Source organism: Epargyreus clarus, unplaced genomic scaffold, assembly GCF_041222505.1.
Source record: "Epargyreus clarus isolate Ecla_fem2 unplaced genomic scaffold, WU_Ecla_fem_2.2 ptg000016l, whole genome shotgun sequence".
NCBI lineage: Eukaryota > Metazoa > Arthropoda > Insecta > Lepidoptera > Hesperiidae > Epargyreus > Epargyreus clarus.
In genome coordinates, this window is record NW_027332224.1 from 5,248,442 (window position 1) to 5,272,016 (window position 23,575).

Here is a 23,575-nt window from a genome sequence, read left to right on the forward strand (position 1 = left end):
CTATAAAATTAACTTTATGTCATCATCCAGCCCTTGTTATTCCACTGCTGGACATAGGCCTCCCCTAAGGTATGCCACAACACTCGGTCCTCCGCTGCCCTCATCCAGCCACTACCACCAGCCCTCTTAAGGTCGTCGGTCCAGCGTGCCGGAGGACGTCCTACGCTCCGTCTGCCGATACGTGGTCGCCATTCGAGAACTCGCCTGCCCCATCGGCCATCGGTTATGCGACATATGTGACCAGCCCACTGCCACTTCAGCTTGCTGATTCTTTGAGCTATGTCGGTTACTCCCGTTCTTTGCCGGATCTCCGTATTACGGATTTTATCCCGCAAAGAAACTCCGAGCATAGCTCGTTCCATAGCTCGCTGAGCCACCTTTAGCTTGTGGACTAGTCCCAAAGTCAGAGTCCACGTTTCGGCAGCGTAGGTCAATGCCGGCAAGACGCACTGGTTAAAGACCTTAGCCTTTAGGCATTGTGGTATTGGCGACGAGAAGACTTGACGAAACTTCCTATATGCTGCCCAGCCCGACTGTATGCGTCTATCCACTTCATGATTGAAGCTGTTCCTGCCGAGTCTTAGAATTTGGCCCAGATAAATGTACTCAGAAACAACTTCAATAGCCGATGTTCCGATCATTACCGGTCTCGGCATGACGTGCTCGTTAAACATGACCTTTGTCTTGTCAAGGTTCATGCCGAGACCAACACGTCGGGATGCATCATTCAGGCTGTGCAGCATCTCTTCGATGTCCTGCAGAGACTCCGCTAAGATGACGATATCGTCAGCAAAACGGAGGTGAGAAATGTATTCACCATTAATATTGATGCCCCGTCCATCCCAGTTTAGCGTTTAAAGACGTCCTCCAATGCGTTCGTAAACAGTTTCGGCGATATTATATCGCCCTGTCTTACGCCTCGACGCAGTTGGATAGGATTCGTCTGCTGGTTTCGAATTTGGACGGTCATCGTGGCGGCATTATAGAGACATTTCATCACCTCTACGTATCGCCAATCTATGCGGCATCTCTGCAGTGACTCCAGAACAGCCCAGGTTTCGATGGAGTCGAAGGCTTTCTCGTAGTCCACAAACGCCAGGCATAGAGGCAGATTATACTCATAAGTTTTCTGTATAATCTGCCGTATGGTATGAATGTGGTCTACGGTGCTGTAGCCTTTTTGAAAACCTGCCTGCTCCGGCGGCTGGAAGTCGTCAAGTTTCTGGGCGAGACGGTTCGTAATCACTCTTGAGAACAGCTTGTACACGTGGCTCAGGAGTGCGATAGGCCTATAGTTCTTTAGAAGAGTTTTGTGACCCTTTTTGAAGAACAGCACTGTCACACTCCTGCTCTACGCTTCCGGTGTTGTACCATTATGAATGACGGAGTTGAACAGCCTCTGTAGCTCACGAAGCAGAGGGGATCCTCCAGCTTTGAGAAGTTCTGTTGTAACTCCGTCATCTCCCGGAGCTCTGTTGTTTTTAAGCTGTTTAAGAGCAATCCTAATCTCGCCCAGGTCGACATCAGGGAGGTCCTCGGTGAAGTGGCGTGTTAATTCGGCCCTTGGATCGTCAACACGGGCCGAAGGCTTAGGAGCACGTGCGGAATACAGGTGTTTATAAAATTTCTCGGTTTCAGCGAGAATTTCTGGAGTAGAGGAGACGAGCGTGCCTTGAGATGTACGAATTGTATTCAGATGGCTTTTTCCCAGCGGTTGCGGTAAGGTCTTGTATCCCTTATTCCGCTCGATCACTTCCCGAATCTTGAGAGTGTTCGCGCGGCGTAAGTCTCGTCTTATCAATCTTTTGATGTGTTTGCTGGAAATCTGCCAATCTGATGCGGTGTGCGTTGTTTCTCGTCTTTTCCTCATAAGCTCCAGAGTTTCGCTGGAGAGTTTAGACTCTCTGGTATTCCGACGTTGCCCAAAATGCCCTCGACCCGCAGTACGAACGATCTCCACCAAATTATGTAATTCCTCGTCAACATTAGCCGTGGTTTCCAGCGAATCGAATCGGTTTTTTAATTCTAGTTGGAACATTTTGCAATCGATGTTGATTTCGGACGCATTTGGACGGAGCGTCGACCTCATCAAGCGGCGCCTCTCGAGCCTGTAATCTATATCCAGAGTGCCTCTTAGAAGCCGGTGATCGCTTCCAGTATTAAATCTATTCATCACCGAGACATCTCTGAATATGCGCCTTTTATCCGTCATGATGAAGTCGATCTCATTTCTTGTCACACTGTCGGGGCTTTTCCAGGTCCACTTCCTTTGGGGTCTTTTCTTAAAGAATGAATTCATTAAGAAAAGCCCCTGTCCCTCCAGGAAGTACACCAACATTTGCCCCCTGTGATTTCTGCGTCCGAAACCATATGGTCCAATAACCGATTCGTCGAATTCTTGTACTCCCACTTTGGCATTGAAGTCTCCCATAATAACGGTGAAGTGGGTCTTAGATGTTTTGTTGATAGCCGTAACGATATCTTCGTATAAGGCTTCAACCTCTTCATCGGAGTGCGTCGAAGTCTGCGCATATACCTGTATAACCTTCAGGCTATACCTGTTGGTTAGTTTAAGTACGAGGTATGCTACCCTGTTCGACACACTGCTGACCTCCACTACGTTATTTATGAGGACTTTGTTGACGAGGAATCCCACGCCACCCTGGGAAAGATGGTCACCCTCTCGAAAATAGAGGAGATTCCCGGATTCTAGGGTCATCGTGTCCTCACCCTCTCTTCGGACTTCCGATAACCCCAGTATGTGCCAGTTTATGTTGCTCAACTCTACTTCGAGTTCCGTAATATGTTCGTCCAGTCGCAGTGTTCTTCCATTATAAGTCGCCAAAAACAGTCGTCGGTGGTAGCCTGCCGTAACCCGGGGATTCTTCGCACCCCCCGCCCTACCGTGACCGTGACCGCTACCTTGGCCAGGAATAGTAGGGCTGCCGGGAACTGGGGGCCGTTCTGTTGTGGCACTACTCATGAGGGTTTATTTGCCCTAATCACCACGCTGGGCAAGCGGGTTGGTGATCGCAGTGCTGGCATCTTCGTGAACAAGCGGCGCTGCTGCCCGCCGCTGCCTGTGTGACTTTGCCTAGCGAGTTTTGGATGGTTATTCCGCCATCAGTCGGTCGTCATAGCCCCGTCTGTTGTTTAGCAGGGTGCACCACGTGCAGGTGAGGTTGACATTTGGGGTAAAGATGTTAGTACCCCCTTGCACCCCACTTTATGTAAAAAATCTTATTGTAATGTAAATCAGTACTTAAATGATAAATCCGCATGGTATGACAACTCCAGCTCCAACATCAATAATTAATTATATGTACCACTATGTAAAATTGTACATTATTTACCATTTATAAGATGTAAATTTGCACACGCATGGAGTTTCTTGCGCCGCTTCTCTATAGCGAAACACCTTCCAAAGCGGTGGTAGTTTGTTGACTTTCATAAAGTATTCTGTATGAATCAATTTTGAATAAATGAGATTTGGATTTTAATTTGAAACGTGTCGCTAGAAGTCAACAACCACCACCAATCCGTTTGTTAAAAAAATCTTTTGCTATTTCTTTACAGCAATCCCTCCCAATCTCAATATCGCTGCCATCATCAATAGCGTCGAGCACAGAACAGAAGAAAGAAGAACGAGAGAGAAGAGAACCTCGCGCTCCGCCCATCTCCTTCCAAATCACGCCCCCAGAAGACAGTTGTCCGTTGCTGGTGTTCATCAACCCTAAGTCTGGGGGTAGGCAAGGGTCCAGGGTGTTGAGGAAGCTCCAGTATATCTTGAACCCTCGACAAGTGCATGATATTGCGAAGGGCGGGCCTATGCAAGGTGGGTGATTATTAAAGTTTTACTTTAGTTATAGTCTGCGCCAAACTTCTAGTCCGCTCTGAAGTTGTTACGCACAGGTTTAGTTAGCACGAGCTTTTGCCCGCGGCTTCCCTCGCGTTACGAAGTAATATTTTCATCCCCTATTTTATCCCCTTGAGGATAGAATTGATCAAAATCCTTTCTCAGCGGATGCATACGGCATAACATCTACCTGCATGCCAAATGTCAGCCCGATCCGTCCAGTGGTTTGGGCTGTGCGTTGATAGATCACTGTGTCAGTCAGTCACCTTTGAGTTATATATATTTAGATATACTCCGTAACGTGCGGGCACACTAAGTGCGCTATGTGCCCGCGGGTGTGAGCGGGCACATAGTAATAATATCTACACATTGCGGTTGCGACGCGACTCGTTTCTATATTCAGAGCGGACTAGCAGTTTGTCACAGACTATACCTTGTTAAATGTTAGTTTGTGGGTCAAATGCAACTGAATTTTAATTTGAAGGTGCTAAAACACTGTGGTCTTGCGGCACTACCGTCACACCTATTATAAACGCTTTCTACACTCACAGCCCCACACTAGGATTCCCTGTATCGTGGGTGCAATGGACACACAAATAGACAAATACACAAACACCCAGACCCAGAAACAGAAATCTAAATTCATCATTTAGATATCTGTCTGGCCGGGGATCGAAGCCGGGACCCTTTGCGCGTCAGACCGGTGTGGTGGCCGCTCCACCACGCGGGTCGTCTAATCGCGGTCGTCTATTTCTACCTGTTTTGGTTTGAAGGGTGTGGTAAGAGAGACATACTTGTCCGAGGCATTCCTTAGTCCTTAGTGGTAGCGGTGCATCTGTGGGCGAACTGAGGTAGGAATCTTATCTGGGGTTGATTACAGAAATCCATGGGCGGCAGTAGTCACTTACCATCAGGTGGACTGCATGCTCGTCTGCTACTCCTATATTATATAAAAAAAAAACAATAAACTCCAACTGATTCTGCTAAAGCATTAAATTATTAACATAATTCTGAATTCAAATATGGCAGATGCTCAAATATGGCAGATCAATCAATTTTTATACATCCCCATGATATGGAACTCTAAAGCTTTTTTAAACGAAAAATATAATGAACTAGTTTTTGCCCGCGGCTTCATCCGCGTTTAAAAGAAAATAATATAACATACTAACATACATAAAACTGAAAATTTGTACCTTTAACTTTGCTATAGATCATCACTTGATCAAATGCATAGTTTACGATTCAATCCTTACTAATATCGATTAAAGTAATCGATGTTTTGGGTCCAAAAGATCGATTCTCCGATTAATCAATCTTAGATCGCCATCTCTAGTCCATATAAATAAACTATCCTATGTCCTTTCTCGGGTCTCAGACTATCTTTATACAAAATGTCATTAAAATCGGTTCAGTGGTTTGGGCGTGAAGAAGAGACAACCAGACAGACAGACAGAGTTACTTTCGGATTATAATATTAGTAAGGAGTAAGGATTAAGGATTTGATGTGCCGTTATGAATTTCAGGACTGCAAATGTTCAAAGACGTGAAGAACTACAGAGTGATATGCTGTGGAGGTGACGGCACTGTTGGTTGGGTGCTGGAAACTATGGGTATGTACCTTACTCTCCTTACTGTCCCACTGCTGGGCGCAGGTCTCCTCTCAAAACAATTCAAGTGTTAAACTATAGGCAACAACTGACTTAATGCGGATTGGTAAAATGCCCCCATTTTTATTACGCTTTTACTAGCTTGGGTTGTATCTATGTATGTATATAACGGAATCTTTGAACTCAATATTTACCCACTTTGAACGGTCTGATTAATTTAATTTTTTTAACAATTATCAAGAACCGATGACAATACACGATTTTAATTATTTTATCCCGTTCTCCTCATCAGAATCGTCAGGAATCAGGAATTAACGATTTTCCTTGTGCAATTTTAGCGTGGTTTTTAGTTTTTAAACTATAATTACTTATTTTTTTATATCTTTGGCAAAGGGAGATCTCCCTGTGGGCTGAGTGATCATGTCCTGACAGCGGCCGTGCTCGGACAGTCTCATTTCCGAGTTTGTATATGTACAAGATGTTGAGAAAACTTCGATAGCGTGATTCAGAATACGTGTAGCGCCTTCTCTTGACGAGTGGCGGGAAGGCCCATATCTATTTAAGGCAATATTTGATAACCATGAGATGACAATAGTAAATAGTAGAAAAGAGTTTTTCTATAAATAATTTTTATATTTGTGTTTCATAGATAAAGTTCAAATGGAGACTCAGCCAGCGGTGGGAGTGATTCCCCTGGGAACTGGGAATGACTTGGCGAGATGTCTGCGGTGGGGAGGCGGGTGAGTTATTATTATAAGGAGATAAAGAAAGAATGAGAGAGAAAGAGACGGAAATAGAGAAACAATGAAAGAAAAGAGAGAAAGAGTTTTGAAGGTAGATTTATTTGTGGTTCGACTCCGGCAGCACCACCGCCACACCTGTTTGTGTTATAACAGCAGTGTTAAGCGCTGCTGTGTTCTAGTTTGAAGGGTGTGGTAAGGGAGAAATACTTTTCCGAGGCGTTCCAGCTTAATCCTCAGGGGTAGCGGCGCATCTGTGGCCGACCTCAGGTAGGAATATCTAGATAGGATTAGTCTTATTTGGGTTTGATACACATGTCCATGGGCAGCAGTAGTTTACCATCATGTAGACTGCATGCTTATGTGCTACTCCTATATTACAAAAAAATACTCTTTCTCATGCTTTATTAGTCTTTAGCGTAACGAAAAAATTCTAAGTCAATAGAGGATTGCTTGTCCCTAATTGTGCCCTAAGTCTCTACAAAAAAAAACGCTTATTTCATGGCAATAAAAATTATAATATGTTACCCGATGCCATAAATTAATTAACATACAATCAGTTTAAAAACAAATTGACATTATGGCTTGTGTTTAAATGTTTTTATTGTATTAAAGATTATTTAGGTTTAAGGAAAATTGACATACAAACTTCATTATATAATGTAACTAATGCTTCTTGGCATCAATAACTGTATAATATTTAATTTATATCGCAATCAATTATTTTAAATATTGACAATTGTAAATTGTTTTTAATTACTAATTGTACAAAATTTGCACGCCGACCCGGCAGAATAAGAGAAAATGTATAGCTTAACCTTATTCTATGTAAATAAAGAATTATGAATTATGAGGCGATGGTACCTCCCGGGTCAAGTTATACTGGTTCTAACTTATGTTTTGTGTTACAGGTATGAAGGAGAGTCAATCCATAAGATCTTGGACAAGATAGCGAAGGCTAGCACCGTCATGATGGATCGCTGGCAGATACACGTGGAAAACAGTTCTGAAGTGGTAAGCATTTTAAAAAAGTTTCTAATTACTCAGATGATCCAATGTTTTGTGTACTAAAAATGTTGATAATATCTGTCTACTAGAAATATTATTTCGGTAAAAATAGGATAGATTGTCTATTAATAACTGGCCTAAGAGTGTATAATAATTAATTAGTTTTGGGATATGTTCTATTATTTACAATTGGATTATTTATAATTTGGGATATGATATGTTAGAGAGGTCGCGTTCCGATCCGGTAGTAGTTTAAGAAAATATTGTAACTGACAATTTGTAAATGCCGCCGTTGGCCTATACAAAATAAATATAAAAAAAGAAAGAGAGACGCCTTATTAAAATTATTAAAACGTTGGAAAAATTAGTATAATTGCTAATAATAGTATCATGATAGTATCTTTTATACAAATTCAAAGAAAGGCAAGTTTGATTTGAAATATCATGAAAATATATGAATAAACTCTAAAAAATAAAAAAATATATTGATAAATTTCAAAATATTATAAAAAATATATGAAAGCACGAAAAATTTAAAAAATATATTCGCGTATTTAAGCACTATATTATGTGTTAGAATCTGGCTATTAAACCTTTTAATATTGGGAGGTAAATGTCGCCTATATCTTTTTTCCTTTGCTTTTTTGTCAGTTTTCCTTTTACAAAAATCTTATTAAAGGTTATTTTTTGAAAACTTTTATTTCAGTGTGAACAGGTCCAGATGCCGGATTCTGCGCCCCATCCGACTTGTGTTCCGTACAATATTATCAACAACTACTTTTCTATAGGCGTTGTAAGTATATTTTACCCCTTTTCTTTATTCTTGTCTATATAAAATAATTATTAATATAATTTTGTATAATCAACCCCTATTAAATAACATTTTTAAATATTAGAATACATTCCTACCTGAGATTAACCACAGATACGCTAGAAAATTTCTCGAAAAATATGTCTTCCTTACCATACCTACAAAACCAGAATACAGCAGCGACAAATTTAATGTCATAATTGTTACAAATATATTTTAACTATTTTGTTATAAAACTTATTTTTTAATTAAATTGAGTAACATTTTCTTTAAAAAGAGTTACAAAAATGTTATACTATTTTTAAACACAACTTAAAAAAAAATTAAACTCATTTATTTTTCAAAATATTGTTACTGATATTTAATATTCTGTCATTTATCATAATTGCTACTCAGGGCCGGATTTAGACGTCTAGAGGCCTTGGGGCGACAAAGGAGTGGAGGCCCCCTGGCCCCAAATTATTTTCCGAATATAGTGAACATTTTTTTCAGTTGAGTTTTTCAATAAATATTTTATTGTGAAACGCAGGTAGATTCTTGTAGTATTCATGTTTGTACAAAGTACTGTAAATAAAGGTAAAACAGCGAAAAAAAAATGTCAAAGGAAAAAATATTTTTTTTACTAGTGTTTACTAGTCGAAATTAAAAAAAAAATCTGACGTCTCTTTTGTGGAGGCCCCGGAGCTGCCGCCCCGGTTGCCCTCCCTTAATTCCGGCCCTGTATATACTGTTTGTATTTTATAAAACGTACTAAAAAGTAAGACCGTAATCAAATCTTTAAATCTTAATTTTTTTACTTGCAGGACGCAGCCATATGCGTGAAGTTCCACACAGAACGGGAACGTAACCCGGACAAGTTTAGCTCCAGAATGAAGAACAAGCTCTGGTACTTCGAGTTCGCGACGTCCGAACAGTTCGCTGCTAGTTGCAAGAATTTACACGAAAACATCGATTTAGTTGTGAGTTTTTGCTGTTTTACTTTTTTAGGCGTTTTGTAAAAAATATGTAATCTAAATATATATAACTCAAAGGTGACTGACTGACACAGTGATCTATCAACGCATAGCCCAAACCACTGGACGGATCGGGCTGTTTGGCATGCAGGAAGATGTTATGACGTAGGCATCCGCTAAGAAAGGGTTTTGATCAATTCTACCCCCAAAGAGATAAAATAGGGGATGAAAATATTACTTCGTAACGCTAGCGAAGCCGCGGGCAAACGGTCGTAAAAGTAAAGTTCTAGACATCTGGCTTAGAATAGGCCTAGACCCAAGAATAGGTTTGCGTTGCCCCTGGAATCTGTTGTTACCTCTGAGCACTAAGTATGTGTCAGTTACCACACATATCAAAACAGATTACAACAAGGCTACAATGGTGTTGTAATATAAATTAATGTGACAGTGGTGCCCTTGGAGTAGGACCACTAAGAATTTTATCTCTTAAATAATTTTATTTCGATATCTTTATTAACATTTTGACATTAGATTTTTTTTTTTATTTTTCAGTGTGACGGCTCATCCCTAGAACTAAATAAGGGACCGGCCCTTCAGGGGGTAGCATTGTTAAACATCCCCTATGCACACGGGGGGTCCAACCTTTGGGGGGCCAGCGGGGCTCACAGGCGGGGAAGGTTTCCTAACGCACAACAAGGTATGAAGTAAAATATGTATGTCTATACTATAATCTATACTAATATTATAAAGAGGAAAACTTTGTTTGTTTGCTTGGTTGTAATGAATAGGCTCAAAAACTACTGGACAGATTTTAAAAATTCTTTCACCATTCGAAAGCTACATTATCCACGAGTAACATAGGCTATATTTTATATGAAATATATTTGATAAATAGATTTTGAGGCGGTACAAAGTTTGCCGGGTCAGCTAGTATATAATATAAGAGTAGCAGACGAGCATGCAGTCCACCTGATGGTAAGCTACTGCCGCCCATGGATCTGTAATCAACCCCAGATAAGATTAGATCCCTACTTCAGGTTGACCACAGATGCGCCGCTACCCTGAGGACTAAGCTGGAACGCCTCGGAAAAGTCTGTCTCCCTTACCACACCCTTCAAACCGGGACACAGCAGCGCCTAACACTGCTGTTATTAGGTAGAAATAGGTGTGGGGTGGTGCCGCCGGAGTCGAACCACAAAGGGCTCTACCACCTTTAAGTTTAATATTATGAGAATGCACTAGATGTCGCTATTTTATTATTTTTGTTTCAGACATCGGGGACAAATTAATAGAAGTTATCGGCTTGGAGAATTGCTTACATATGGGACAAGTGAGAACTGGTAAGTAAATTTGTGGAATTATAATTACAATCATAGATTAGTAAAGATACTTCGCCGCCTTGAAATTGAATGAAGCCACAAACGGCTTATTAGTAAGTTCTTTTTTTTAATTCTTGACAAATAAAAACATTTTTAGAGAAAATTTACGAATAAATAACTAATACTGCGTAATTTACATAATAAATAAGTATTTCAAATATTTTAGGGACATTTTAGCACGGAGACGTGGCAAAACTTTTACGCAACTATTTCAATTCTCAAAACTGGGTACATTTTCTTGTTAGGAGTGAGTAATCTTTACTAATCAATGTTAACAATATGGTTCGCGTGAATTTATAATATGACGCCAATTTTAAACGAATACCACGCCATCTATCAAGCTCATGGAACACACCGGTATCTAAATTCACCGTTCCCCTACGTCATGCAGTATTAGAAAAATAATAATTAAGTATAAAAATTATAATAATTTTTGGTAAAGTTTTTAGGCAATAATTGTCAAATTACGAACTTTAATAACAAATAATAAAATATTAGAAAATATTATAATAAAATTAGAATTAGATAAATTAGAATATTAGAAAAATGATAATAATCTACATTAATATTATAAAGAGGAAAACTTTGTTTGTTTGGTTGTAATGAATAGGCTCAAAAACTACTGGACCGATTTTTAAAATTCTTTCACCATTCGGAAGCTACATTATCCACGAGTAACATAGGCTATATTTTATATGAAATATATCTGATAAATAGATTTTGAGGAGATACAAAGTTTACCGGGTCAGCTAGTTTTTGTTCGACTCGTCAAGAGATGGCGCCACGAGTATTCTGAATCGCGCTATTAAAGTTTTCCCAACATCTTGCATATATATAAGCTCCGAAATGAGACTGTCGGAGCACGGCCTCACCTAGCCCACTGGGAGATCACCTTTGCCAAAGAATAGATCTATTTGAATGAAATAATGACTAAATGTTAAATCAAGATACGGATAATGAATATATTGTTAATCTTTTAAATTTATGTGCGTATTATTATAAACTAGTTTTTTACCCGCGGCTGCGCCCGCGTTTAAAAGAAAATAATATAACATACTAACATACATAAAACTTTAAATTCGTACCTACAACTTTGCTAAAGATCATCACTTGATCAAATGAATAGTTTACGATTCAATCCTTACTAATATCGATTAAAATAATCGATGTTTTGGGTCCAAAAGATCGATTCTCCGATTAATCGATCTTAGATCGCCATCCCTAGTTCCCGTGGGATTTCTGGGATAAAAACTATCCTATGTCCTTTCTCGGGTCTCAGACTATCTTTGTACAAAATTTCATTAAAATCGGTTCAGTGGTTTAGGCGTGAAGAAGAGACAACCAGACAGACAGACAGAGTTACTTTCGGATTTACAATATTAGTAAGGATTATCACTTCCTTTAACGGTGACTGAAAACATGGTGAGGAAACCTGCATACCTGGAAGATCTTTAAAAAAATCTCAAAGGTATGTGAAGTCTACCAATACGCACTTGGCCAGCGCGGTGGACTATGGCCTAATCCTCATTTTGAGAGGAGATCCGTACCCAGCAGTGGGACAGTAATGGGTTGACGACATTAAATTTATTATAATAGTTATAAATTTATTCAAATTATTTAATTATATTATTATTTTTATTAATTATTTTGCGTTATTTTTATAATAATAATAAGTTTATATATCCACTGGCTACTATTGTATGAGTTAGCATAAAAAAGAAAAAGAACGCTCTTGACGTTTGAGTTGCTTTGCGCGGTAATCATAGATTAGTAAAGATTACTCACTCCTAACAAGAAAATGTAACCAGTTTAGAGAATTGAAATAGTTGCGTCATAAAGTTTTGCCACGTCTCCGTGCTAAAATGTCCCTAAAATATTTGAAATAATTATTTATTTATTATGTAAATTACGCAGTATTAGTTATTTATTCGTAAATTTTCTCTAAAAATGTTTTTATTTGTCAAGAATTCAAAAAAAGAACTTACTAATAAGCCGTTTGTGGCTTCATTCAATTTCAAGGTGGCGAAGTATCTTTACTAATCTATGGCGGTAATAATAAAAGTTGTAAATTAGTGAAAGAAATAGTCTTATTTTATAAGAATGATGTCGATAATGATGATGATGATGATGATGATGGTTCCAGGGCTCAGGGCATCAGGCAGACGGCTGGCACAATGTCGTTCTATCACCATAACCACGAAACGAATGTTCCCCATGCAAATTGATGGGGAACCATGGATGCAGCCGCCTTGTAAGGTAAATATTTGTTTTTATTTATAAACTCATTAAGAAAGTAAATAAAGTTATGACTCATAGTCGTCACAATTTAATATGCCCATTTTGACACATGCCATCGCTAGGCTCTAAGCATGTAACATACAAATCGAGAACCAAAGAAACCGATTTTTGCTTCAAATCGATTACAACCACACATCATATTGTATAAATCATCTAAATATCCAATAAAAAGGAGAAAAGAAAATAAATTCTAGTGAAATTTAAAAATTGAATCATTTTTAGAAGGTTAAATAAAGCATCGGTCGTAAACTGTATTTTTTTCGTTTTATCATTCACTAAGATACAAAGTTTTGATTATTTTATTGTTGTTATAATGAAAAAGGGATAAAAAATTAGCTAAATTTCGATTATTTGAAAGTTAATCGATTATGGTTTCTTCCGAATGCTTTGAAGCTGCAAGCTCTAACCGTCACGTGGTCGTAATTTCCCTTCTAAAAAGTTAGTTTAAGACATTAATGACATTGAGATGGCATGTGTCAAAATGGGCCTATTAAATTGTGACGACTGTAATTCATTTATTTTTTTGATTTATATGAAACTGGGATTTAATTTTGATAGGGTTTTAAAACATTTTTATAAATTAGTGTGATATTTTCACTTTGAGACCAATTTTTCAAATGGTCCTTCAGGGCCAACTATAAGGATTAGCGAAAAATACTGAAAGAAGTTACGAGGCAACACTATCAAATAGTGGAATAATGTAGAGGGTGTTTTTTTTCAAAACAAACTCGTTTGATTCCCGGTTGGGGAAAAAGATATTTTAAAAAACTAATGATGCAGTTTTAGTTTTTATCAAAATCGGCCTCGTAACTCCTTTCAGCAGTTTTCGCTATTTCTTATAGTTTCGGATTTGGCCCTGAAGGCCTATTTGAAAAATTCACCCTGTATATATGTAGTTGTTAGTCATTAATCATTTACCCAATTGAGTTATAGGAGTAAATTATTTGAATAAATTAGATATTTATTTAAAAAAATATATTACAAGAATTTTAATCCATTACTGTGTTTGACTGCTATTCTTTGCTATTATTTGATACACTTGTCTCCTCTGTGAACATTTTAATTATTAAGTATTATGAAAACCTCCATAATCATTTATATATAACGCTCTAATTAATTATACTCCATGATAAATTATATCAATTATCGCCGCTTTTATTAAAAAAAAATGTTTTAAACCTCGACTTTGATTAAAGATTATAACCTTGATTTTAAAATAATAATTGCAGATTACCTTCATTATTATTTTTTATTACAAATTATAAGCGACTAGTTTTTGCCCGCGGCTTCGCCCGTGTCTAAAAGAAAAAATTTGACATACTAACACACATAAAACTGAAAATTCGTACCTTCATTGGAACGCCAGTGGCACCACCTGGTGAAAATTGGTCGTACCGACCCTGGAATCGTGGACTCATGGACAACAACTTTGCTAAAGATCATCACTTGATCAAAAGCATAGTTTACGATTCAATCCTTACTAATATCGATTTTTTTGGTCCAAAAGATCGATTCTCCGATTAATCGATCTTAGATCACCATCCCTAGTTCCCGTGGGATTTCCGGGATAAATACTATCCTCAGACTATCTTTGTACAAAATTTCATTAAAATCGGTTCGGTGGTTTAGGCGTGAAGAAGAGACACCCAGACAGACAGACAGACAGAGTTACTTTCGGATTTATAATATTAGTAAGGAAGTAAGGATAAGGATTGAAATAACTTGTATTTGTTTCAGATTACAATAACCCATAAGAACCAAGTACCCATGCTGATGGGACCAGCACCAGAAAAGGGGCGGGGCTTCTTCAAACTCTTCAGACACTGTTGAACTCATTCCAAAATAGTTTAAACTCCTAACTAAACCTATTTCTTATAATCTATAAACGAAAATCAACGACAATTCTTACGGTAACATCTTGTCTATGGTAAAGGTACGAGTATTTTTATTTTTACATAGACTATTAGGAAAATATTGCCAAAGACTATTTGCTAATTATTTTGCATACGAGTATATGTGTTTTTTTTATTTTACATTCTTTCATAGACAATTTTGTTTTTTTTTTAACTAAGCAATATTATTCATAGACAATTTTACTAATTTTTCAATTTTATTTCGTTTAGCTTTTGTAATGAAGTAATGCTAGGAACAGATGTACAACAATATGATCGTGGAAGGTTTTTATTATAGAGATCATTCAAAATAAATAAAACTCAATATTATGTACACACCAGAATCAAATTTCACTTTGTGATTTCAATATACTGGGTACTTATTTCATGATTTGATATGTAATAATTATAATAAAACATTAACACTGCAACATTTAAAATAATAATTTTGCTTCCTAATACATTGTTAAACGATTTTTGGCTAAATGATTGTAGTTCAGCTTCCTACAAGATGATTATTTAAATATTTTTGAGTAAATGACGACTCGCGTAGCAGAGCGGTCACCATACCGGTCTGATGCGCAAAGGGTCCCGGGTTCGATCCCCGGCCAGATATCTAAATGATGAATTTAGATTTCTGTTTCTGGGTCTGGGTGTTTGTGTATTTGTCTATGTGTGTGGCCATGGCACCCACGACACAGGGAATCCTAGTGTGGGGCTGTGAGTGTAGAAAGTGTTTAAAAAGTGTTTAAAAAAAAGACGGAAAAATAAAATTGACACTATGTAATTACTCCCAAAACAAATATCAATCTACTTTTTCTTCAAATATAGACCGCTATTGCAACCAAAATAATAATTATTGATAGACGATCATTTTACAACTGAGACTATCTTCAATACAGATAACGAATGTACCAATTAATGTACGTCCATTTTGAGAATATACGAATAGTACATAACATCTTGTACATAATTGCATTTATTTAAATATAAGCCAAGTAGCATAGCATAGGAGTGTATGAAAGCTGAGCTCAGGCACTTTACACAGCCTAATATTAATTATTAGAGAAACACTTATTACTAGACACTAGACATACTTTTCCGTGGCGTTCCAGCTGAGTCCTCAGGGTTCCGACCTCTGGTAGGAATCTAATCTTATCTGTGGTTGATTACAGATGTCTATACGGCAGTAGCCACTTACCATCAGGTGGATTGAATGCTCGTCTGCTACTCCTACATTAAAAAATAAAGATATCACTCCCGTTCCTGTAGCAATTTCGGAATGGAAAGTATGTAAAAACACTCTTAAATAGAAATGCAATTTTTTATATAACTTTCAAGTTAACCCATCGATTACTTTTATAATTTGGCGGATACAAACATACAAGCTGATTTTTTATATAAAAATATCGCAACTTTTGTTAGATTTTTGAGCATTTTTATTATATAACTACTAGGCATTATATTATTAAAATGTAGATATATTTGAGCTGGTATATTACGTTTTGAAGTTCACATTTTTGTGATATTTAAATATCGCTACTTATCAAAATTGAAAAATATGAAATGAGTTAAATTAATCAACATAGTATTTTGATTAAATCTGAAGTGAAGTTTTAAGTTAGAACAAATTATAGACATACACTTTAAAAGTATGCTTATCATTAGACAAAACATATAACGATGTTAAAGGTGATTGGTTTAAATATTGTTTTCCTTTAATTTGTCACATAACATTACTTCCCAGATTTTGATCCTTATAAGCGACACTATCAGATAGTGGAATAATATAGAGGGTGTATTTTTTTTCAATATGAACTCGTTCGATTCCCGTCTAGGGTAATAGATATTTTAGAAAAATGAATGATGCAGTTTTAGTTTTTATCAAAATCGGCCTCGTGACTCCTTTCAGCATTTTTCGCTAACCCTTATAGTTTCGGATTTTGCCCTACAGGCCTATTTGAAAAATTCACCCTGTATATGAGTTCCGAACTGAGACTGTCGGAGCAAGACCGCCTCACCTAGCCCATTGGGTGATCACCTTTGCCAAAGTATAGATCCCACGACTTACTCGTCCATTACAAAGTCATGAAATTCAATAATTTCTTTAAAACTCAAATATAAACAAACAAATGTTTTGGCCATAAAGTAACGGAGCGATTACGGTACCAATCTGAATCGCAGATATTTCCGTGTTTTCATGATTGTGCCATTACGTAACTTCTTGGCACCCAAGTCGCAACAATTTCTAAGATACTATGTATATTTAGAAAGTGTCTCTTTTTCATTTCGAAAAATGTATATACAAGTTAGAAACTCGCCAAAAAGTCTATTTTTTTTTTCGAAAAATACTTGTTGATGTCGTTCCTGTCTCATAGAAAAAACATAAATTAGCATTTTAATAATATTAATAGTGAAACTGTATACAGTAGTGCATAAATTGTATTGAGTGTATTGTATATTACAAGAAAAATTAATTATTAATCTGCTAAAAGTACCAATGAACATCACAGAGTGTACCTACCTATTTATATTTAGTATTTAAATTGAAACTATGAGGCGTTCCAACTTGGGCATAAGTTGAATAATAATACATCTTAGCCAATATTTGCGAAACTTGACAGTAATGGTCTAGAAAATTTGTATACAAAATAGTCATTGGTTAGCAACAAATTTGATACTAAGAAGTCCTCGTAATTAATAAATCTTATCCAATTTTTGCCTGCCAAATTTCAATAATTTTTGTTTTTAGGCAATGATTGTTAAAATATAAACTTTAGGCAAAAATTGGATAAGATTGTTTGTAATAAATAAATTATTAAATTCAACCATAAGTGTACTATACCTACCAAATATCAAAATAGAATTAACTTTGATAGGCAAAAATTGGTAAAGATTTATTATTATTAAAGTACAACCTTTTCGTAATACTTATATTACTAACTCCAATAGCGATTCTTATTTGGGGTTAGTTATAGTTGAAATGTCAATGTAAGGGATTAGCCATGGGTCACTTAATGTAGTGTTTGTTCAAGTTCATCTTCAACCCATTACTCTACCACTGCTCGGCACTGATCAGTTCTCAGAGTGAGTGATTTAGGCCATAATCCATCGCGATGGCCAAGTGCAAATTTACAGATTCACGATATTTTCCTTCATCTTTATAGCATGTGATAATTATGTCTGTCAATCGATACTTTTTTATCGTAATTTTCATTGACAAAAAACAGTCGGGATCCTTACGATTTTTAACATTTGGCGAAAACGGTTGAAATTTCAATGTCTTTTTATTCAGTCGTGACGTCACAGACATATGTGTGTGTGCGTGTGGGTGTGTTTTGGACCCTTAAAGTGTTTCAATGGATAATCACTTACATTAATCTGTGTATTTAGGATAAAATTCGCTGATAATGTCGTAGTGTTCTGCGTTAGATGTGTTCGTTGTGGATAAATGTATACAAAATAAATAAAAATACAAATTAATGTATACAATGTTTAGTAAGTAAATTTAGTCAATATTAAAGAAAAACTTGCCATAACATCGTATTTAGAATTACAATAATGGAAATGCAAAAATCGTAAAGTTTATAAAAAAGTTCTCAAACTATTCAATTCAACATTGTCTCTCGTTACCGTTATTGTTACCGTAAATTCAGCTATTATTTCATTTTTCTCGAGTGCATGGGATTGGTACTTCTTTCTCTTTAATACACTATCCATTGCTGGGCACGGGTGTACGCTCAGACTAAGAAGGGTCATAGTCCATCCTAGCTAGCGGGTCGGTATACCGCACATGTATTTGAAATCTTTTTTTAAGAATTTTCAGGCGTGTAGTTCCTTATAATGTATTCTTTCGGTATTGAAAGAAGTAATTAATTTCTAATGCGTATATAATTGGACGTAATTATGCAAAATAGATCCAACCACAAAAACTAGCTATTGAGAAAATAGGTCTTTTAGTAAAATAAATGTTAAATTACTTAATTTATGGTTGGTATCACTGATATCTGTATATTTAAAAAGAAAAATGTACCATGCATTTTTTTCATATACGAAAGTTGATGTGGAGATGCCATTTGTGATAGTAACTAAAAAACGATTTTTGTGGGTTGGATCCATTTTGCATAAGTACGTCAAATTGAAAACCTGAGATTCAAACCTTGAGTCACCCGATAGCGACTCGAGTTGCCAAACATTGCTTATTTGCACTTATATCATTGTAATTCTAAAATTGTATCATATTGTCACGACACCTGAGACCAGACTAGGTTCTAGGTTCTATATCAGTCAGTCAGATTTAATGAAAAATTATCCTCCGGGTCTGGGTGTTCTTGTAGTTGTCTGTGTGTTACAAATATACAATATATAAATACAAGAAAACGGATCTCCGAATACTAACTTATAACTAAATATAACTAAGTTTGTTATTAAATGTACTTATTATAATATGTTATTGTATTAAATTATATATAGATTAAGTACAATTACTGTTGTTTTAAGCAAAACCTAAGGCAATTTTGAATATATTTTGGGGAAAAAACGAACTTATATATAATGCGACCATCTAAGCCCTTAAGAGTGGTAACGAATCTGTGATCAGCTTCAGGTTGAGCCTGTTCTATATGGAGTTGGTTACAGATGACCATGCGACAGTGGTCACTTACCATCAGGTAGACAACATGCTTATTTACAAGTCTACAAAAAAATCTAAAAATATTTTAATGTTTTAAAAACTTCGATACCATGATTTAAGATACATGTAACGCCATCTTGTATAGCACAAGGGAAACTCAGCTCATAATTATTGTCCCAAAAATATATCAATGAAATTGCCAAAGGTTTTGCTAGTATTTGCAATTATTGGTTGCAACCCATAATGTCCCACTGCTGGGCACGGGTCTATGTATTATCAATTAGTAAATAATGAAATTAAATGTTGCTATTTGGATATATGTGTGAATATGCGATAGAGTAAGCTATAAAAATAACTTATCTATAATTTGAATATAACAACGTTATACCAAATGATTTATTTTTTGTTTTTTGTAAAAATAATATTTTATTCACATTTTATGTATTGCTGTTATTTTATGCGAAATGTCAACCAATTTATAATAATATTATTTGCTAAACAAAATACGACTGATGGAAATAATATATTATTATTATTGTTTCCATTAGTATTCACTTAGGTCGCTTTTAGCCTATTAACTAAATTACAATCTAATTCAGGTCAATGCTTAATTTTAATCGCTTTATTAATATAACTAAAACTCAACCACTTCTGTTATTGAAAATTGTTTTTTTTTATTAGACTCATTTAAATTATAATTGACCAATAATAATAATTAATTATATGTTGACCATAGATTAGCACTTATCTATGATTTTGACAGTAAGTTGTAAATCTGTTTCTTGCTTCATAAGAACGTGCCAAGACAAAGGAATACGTCCCATAATTCCTACGCCAGCTTTTAGAAAATTTGTAAATATTTTTCTATAGGATTTTTAATATCCTAATATGTATTTAGTATAATTAGACGAAATATTAGCATGTATAAGTATGAACCGCCCACATGCATTTTTAAAAGTTATTAACGATTAATTTATTTTTATTGTGAGTTATGATTTGTTATAATTGGGGAGGTATTGTAAATTTAAAAAGCTATGGCTTTCACCAATTAATGTCATAAAGATTGACAGATTCATTCACCCGTTAAACCGCGTTCAGTGATCATCTTTTAGTTGCAACTCATTTAGTTTGAATCAGTATAGAATCGAAAATAAATAAATGTATAAAATTTGTAATATTTTACATAAAAGGTCTATTTATTTGGCATTATTTTATATGTCTTATATGTAAAGTTCTTGTGTCACAATGTTAGTTACCGTACTCCTCCGAAACGGCTTTACCGATTGTTACCAATTTAATATTAACTAGATCTGAGAATTGGCTACTATCTATTTTTCATACCCCTAAGTGATAAGGGTTGTTCACCCCTAACATTTTTTTATTTATATGGCAACACAACGTTTGCCGGATCAGCTAGTATTATATAAAATATTGCCAAATAAAATGCCGCATTATTCAACAAAAACTATTAATAACTCTTTTAACTTCGCGTCAATATTGACATGTACGGGGATGATCACAGAAGTAACGGCCATATAGGTACGCCATAATTTACCACACTTGCCAATATTGAATTCAAGCGACTTTTAAAACAATTAAAATATTCTTTCATTTATTTATAAAATTATAACAAATTAAAAAATAACTAGATAATAATCATTGAACGCGCCTCAAAAATCTGTCAGCGCCATCTATAATTACAATGAAACCTCCCCTTTTTGACTTAAATAATTGTTTTAATTTGTAATTAGTATTTTATTTGGATATTTGTAATAAGTTCCTGATATTTTATTGAAAGATACCTCACTTAGTTATAAGTTAGTTAACTAAGTTAATATTTTTACTGCGCACAGATTTAAATACGCCTATTTCGCCATTTTTAAATTTAATTAAATTAATATATTTCGTAAACTTAAACGAATGCAACGTAATGTATTGTATTTTTACAAAATAATTAATAATTCTTGCATATTTTGATTTATACATAAAATATGTAATTCCTTTCTATATATTTTACTATACATTTTGTGTAAACTCAAATATATTTTATGTAAAGAATATAACACACATTGTATTTAATTTCACGGAATAATTGCTTACGCTTGTATATTTTAATTAATACTTTAAGTATTTACTTGGTTTTTACAGAAATAAGAATAAATTTTCTCAAATATATTTATTGCAATAAAATACAATATAATTATTTTATTTAAATAATTGTTAAATTTTAATTTTATCACTACAGGATTACGTTCTCTGTAAACGCAAGTAAATGTTATGTAAAGAATACATTATGCATTGTATTGTAACGTGTATTTTACAAAATGCTTGCTTGTGTATTGTTAATTGATAAGTTTTAATTAAGTATTTGTATCTAAATGTGTGTATGGATGTATTGTTACGGTGGTTATTGACTGGACACAAGTTGAAATATCATCCCTTACTCCTTAATTAAGGGATGTTTGCGTATTATGTTTATATACACCAATTTCCAACTTTTTCTCACACTTTACAATTAATTAACGTATTTAAATTATATTCATTTTTTCACTTTTATAATATTTTTTTATTATATTTTATTTAAGACAGTATTTTAGGTATTTGTTTCGTTGCTAGGGTGAATTGGCCGGTTATTATTCCACTTTTCATATATAAGGTTTTTTTACTAAGACGTTTTTGAACGCAAACTCAAGTACATTAATAATTATCTCAATAGGACCATAAAATAACTGCATTGTATAATGCAAAATATTTTTGTATCATCATAAAAGTTACATAATCTTTCAACTGAACTTTCTAGTTTAATTTAATAATTATAGTTTAAAAACTAAAATCCACGCTAAAATTGCACAAGGAAAATCGTTAATTCTGATTCCTAACGATCCCGATGAGGAGAATGGAATACAATTATTAGAAACATGTATTGTCATCGGTTCTTGATAATTGTTCAAAATTTTAAATTAATCGGACCAATCAAAGTGGGTAAAAATAGAGTTCAAAGATTCCGTTACTTACATACATATATACAATCCAAGCTAATAAAAGCGTGGTAAAAATGTGGCAGAATTTGTACCTTACTACCCTCATCTCATATTGCAATAATTATTATGCAAGATATTTAACAAAACAATGCTTCGATAGTCTGTTCTGTACTTTTAGTACGAGTTTTCACGTTGGCTCGACAACGGTCAACGTATTCGAACATACAGCGCCCCAGTGGACCATATCGGAACTAAAATTTCACATTACAGTTGTGGCGCCATCTCTTCCACATTTCAACATAAACTTTCCGCAAATCGTCACCAGATGGCGTTACTCACCTTGTAAAAGTCGGTAACCATCTTTAGATTAACTATTAGAACTATCAAATTATTATTAAATGTTTATTATTATTAATTATTAAATGAGAATTTAGCGACATTGCGGTGAAACCAAGTAAAATCTGCGCCAGCTTTAATAGTGTTGTAAGAAATATAAATTATTATTATTAATATATTACATTATTAAATATTATTGTAACGAATATATGTGCATTTGAAAATTTGTGTTTTGTTTTATTTTTGTAACCACAGACTAATGAAGATGTTACATACCTTAACAGTGATACCAACAGAATATAAAGATATTTAAAAAAAAAGTTAATCATTACTCATTGAAGGTGGTAGAACCCTTTGTGGTTCGACTCAGGCGGCACCACCGCCACACCTATTTCTGCGTCATAACAGCAGTGTTAGGCGCTGCTGTATTCCGTTTTGAAGGGTGCGGTAAGGGAGACAGACTTTACGAGGCGTTGGAGCTTAGTCCTCAGGGGTAGCGCATCTGTGGCCGACATCAGGTAGGAATATCTAATCCTAACTGGGGTCGACTATAGGTTGCCATGGGCGGCAGTAGCCACTTACCATCAGGTGGAATGCATGCTCGTCTGCTACTCCTATATTATAAAAAAATCTATTACGGTTCAAGAGATAGAGCCCTGTGACAGACGGACAGACACACGGAGGATTAGTTATAGGGTTTCGTTTTCACTCTTTGGGTAACCTAATAATCACTTATTTATTCTAATCACCCCCTTAATTTAAGCAAGTGTCCTTTCTTTATCACCCTTCATATCGAAACACTGCAGCGCTACAGTTCATCATCATCATCATCAACCCATAACTGACCCACTACTGGATACGGGTCTCCTCTCATAATGAGAAGGTTTAGGTCATAGTCCACCGCGCTGGCCAAGTGCGTATTGGTAGACTTCACATACCTTTGAGATTTTTTTATTAATCTCTCAGGTATGCAGGGTTCCTCTCAATATATCTTTCACCATTTAAGCTAGTGATAATTAATTTCTAATACGCACTGAAAAATCAGAGGTGCGTATCTGGGTTCCACCTCGGACCCCTC

The 23,575-nt window shown here is 35.5% G+C and overlaps 1 protein-coding gene across 1 annotated transcript in view; it reads left to right on the top strand.

The window, feature by feature from the left end:
- The window catches only part of Dgk (diacyl glycerol kinase 1), a 94,594-nt gene extending 79,992 nt beyond the window's left edge, over positions 1–14,602 (top strand). Inside the window, exons 15-24 of the mRNA XM_073081486.1 lie at positions 3,577–3,835; positions 5,383–5,469; positions 6,116–6,206; positions 7,118–7,220; positions 7,921–8,007; positions 8,829–8,984; positions 9,531–9,675; positions 10,250–10,318; positions 12,501–12,613; positions 14,393–14,602. Of these exons, the coding sequence (XP_072937587.1) occupies positions 3,577–3,835; positions 5,383–5,469; positions 6,116–6,206; positions 7,118–7,220; positions 7,921–8,007; positions 8,829–8,984; positions 9,531–9,675; positions 10,250–10,318; positions 12,501–12,613; positions 14,393–14,485 (1,203 nt within the window). The 3' untranslated portion in view covers positions 14,486–14,602. The remainder of the gene's footprint in view (positions 1–3,576; positions 3,836–5,382; positions 5,470–6,115; positions 6,207–7,117; positions 7,221–7,920; positions 8,008–8,828; positions 8,985–9,530; positions 9,676–10,249; positions 10,319–12,500; positions 12,614–14,392) is intronic.
- The last annotated feature ends 8,973 nt before the right edge of the window (positions 14,603–23,575 follow it).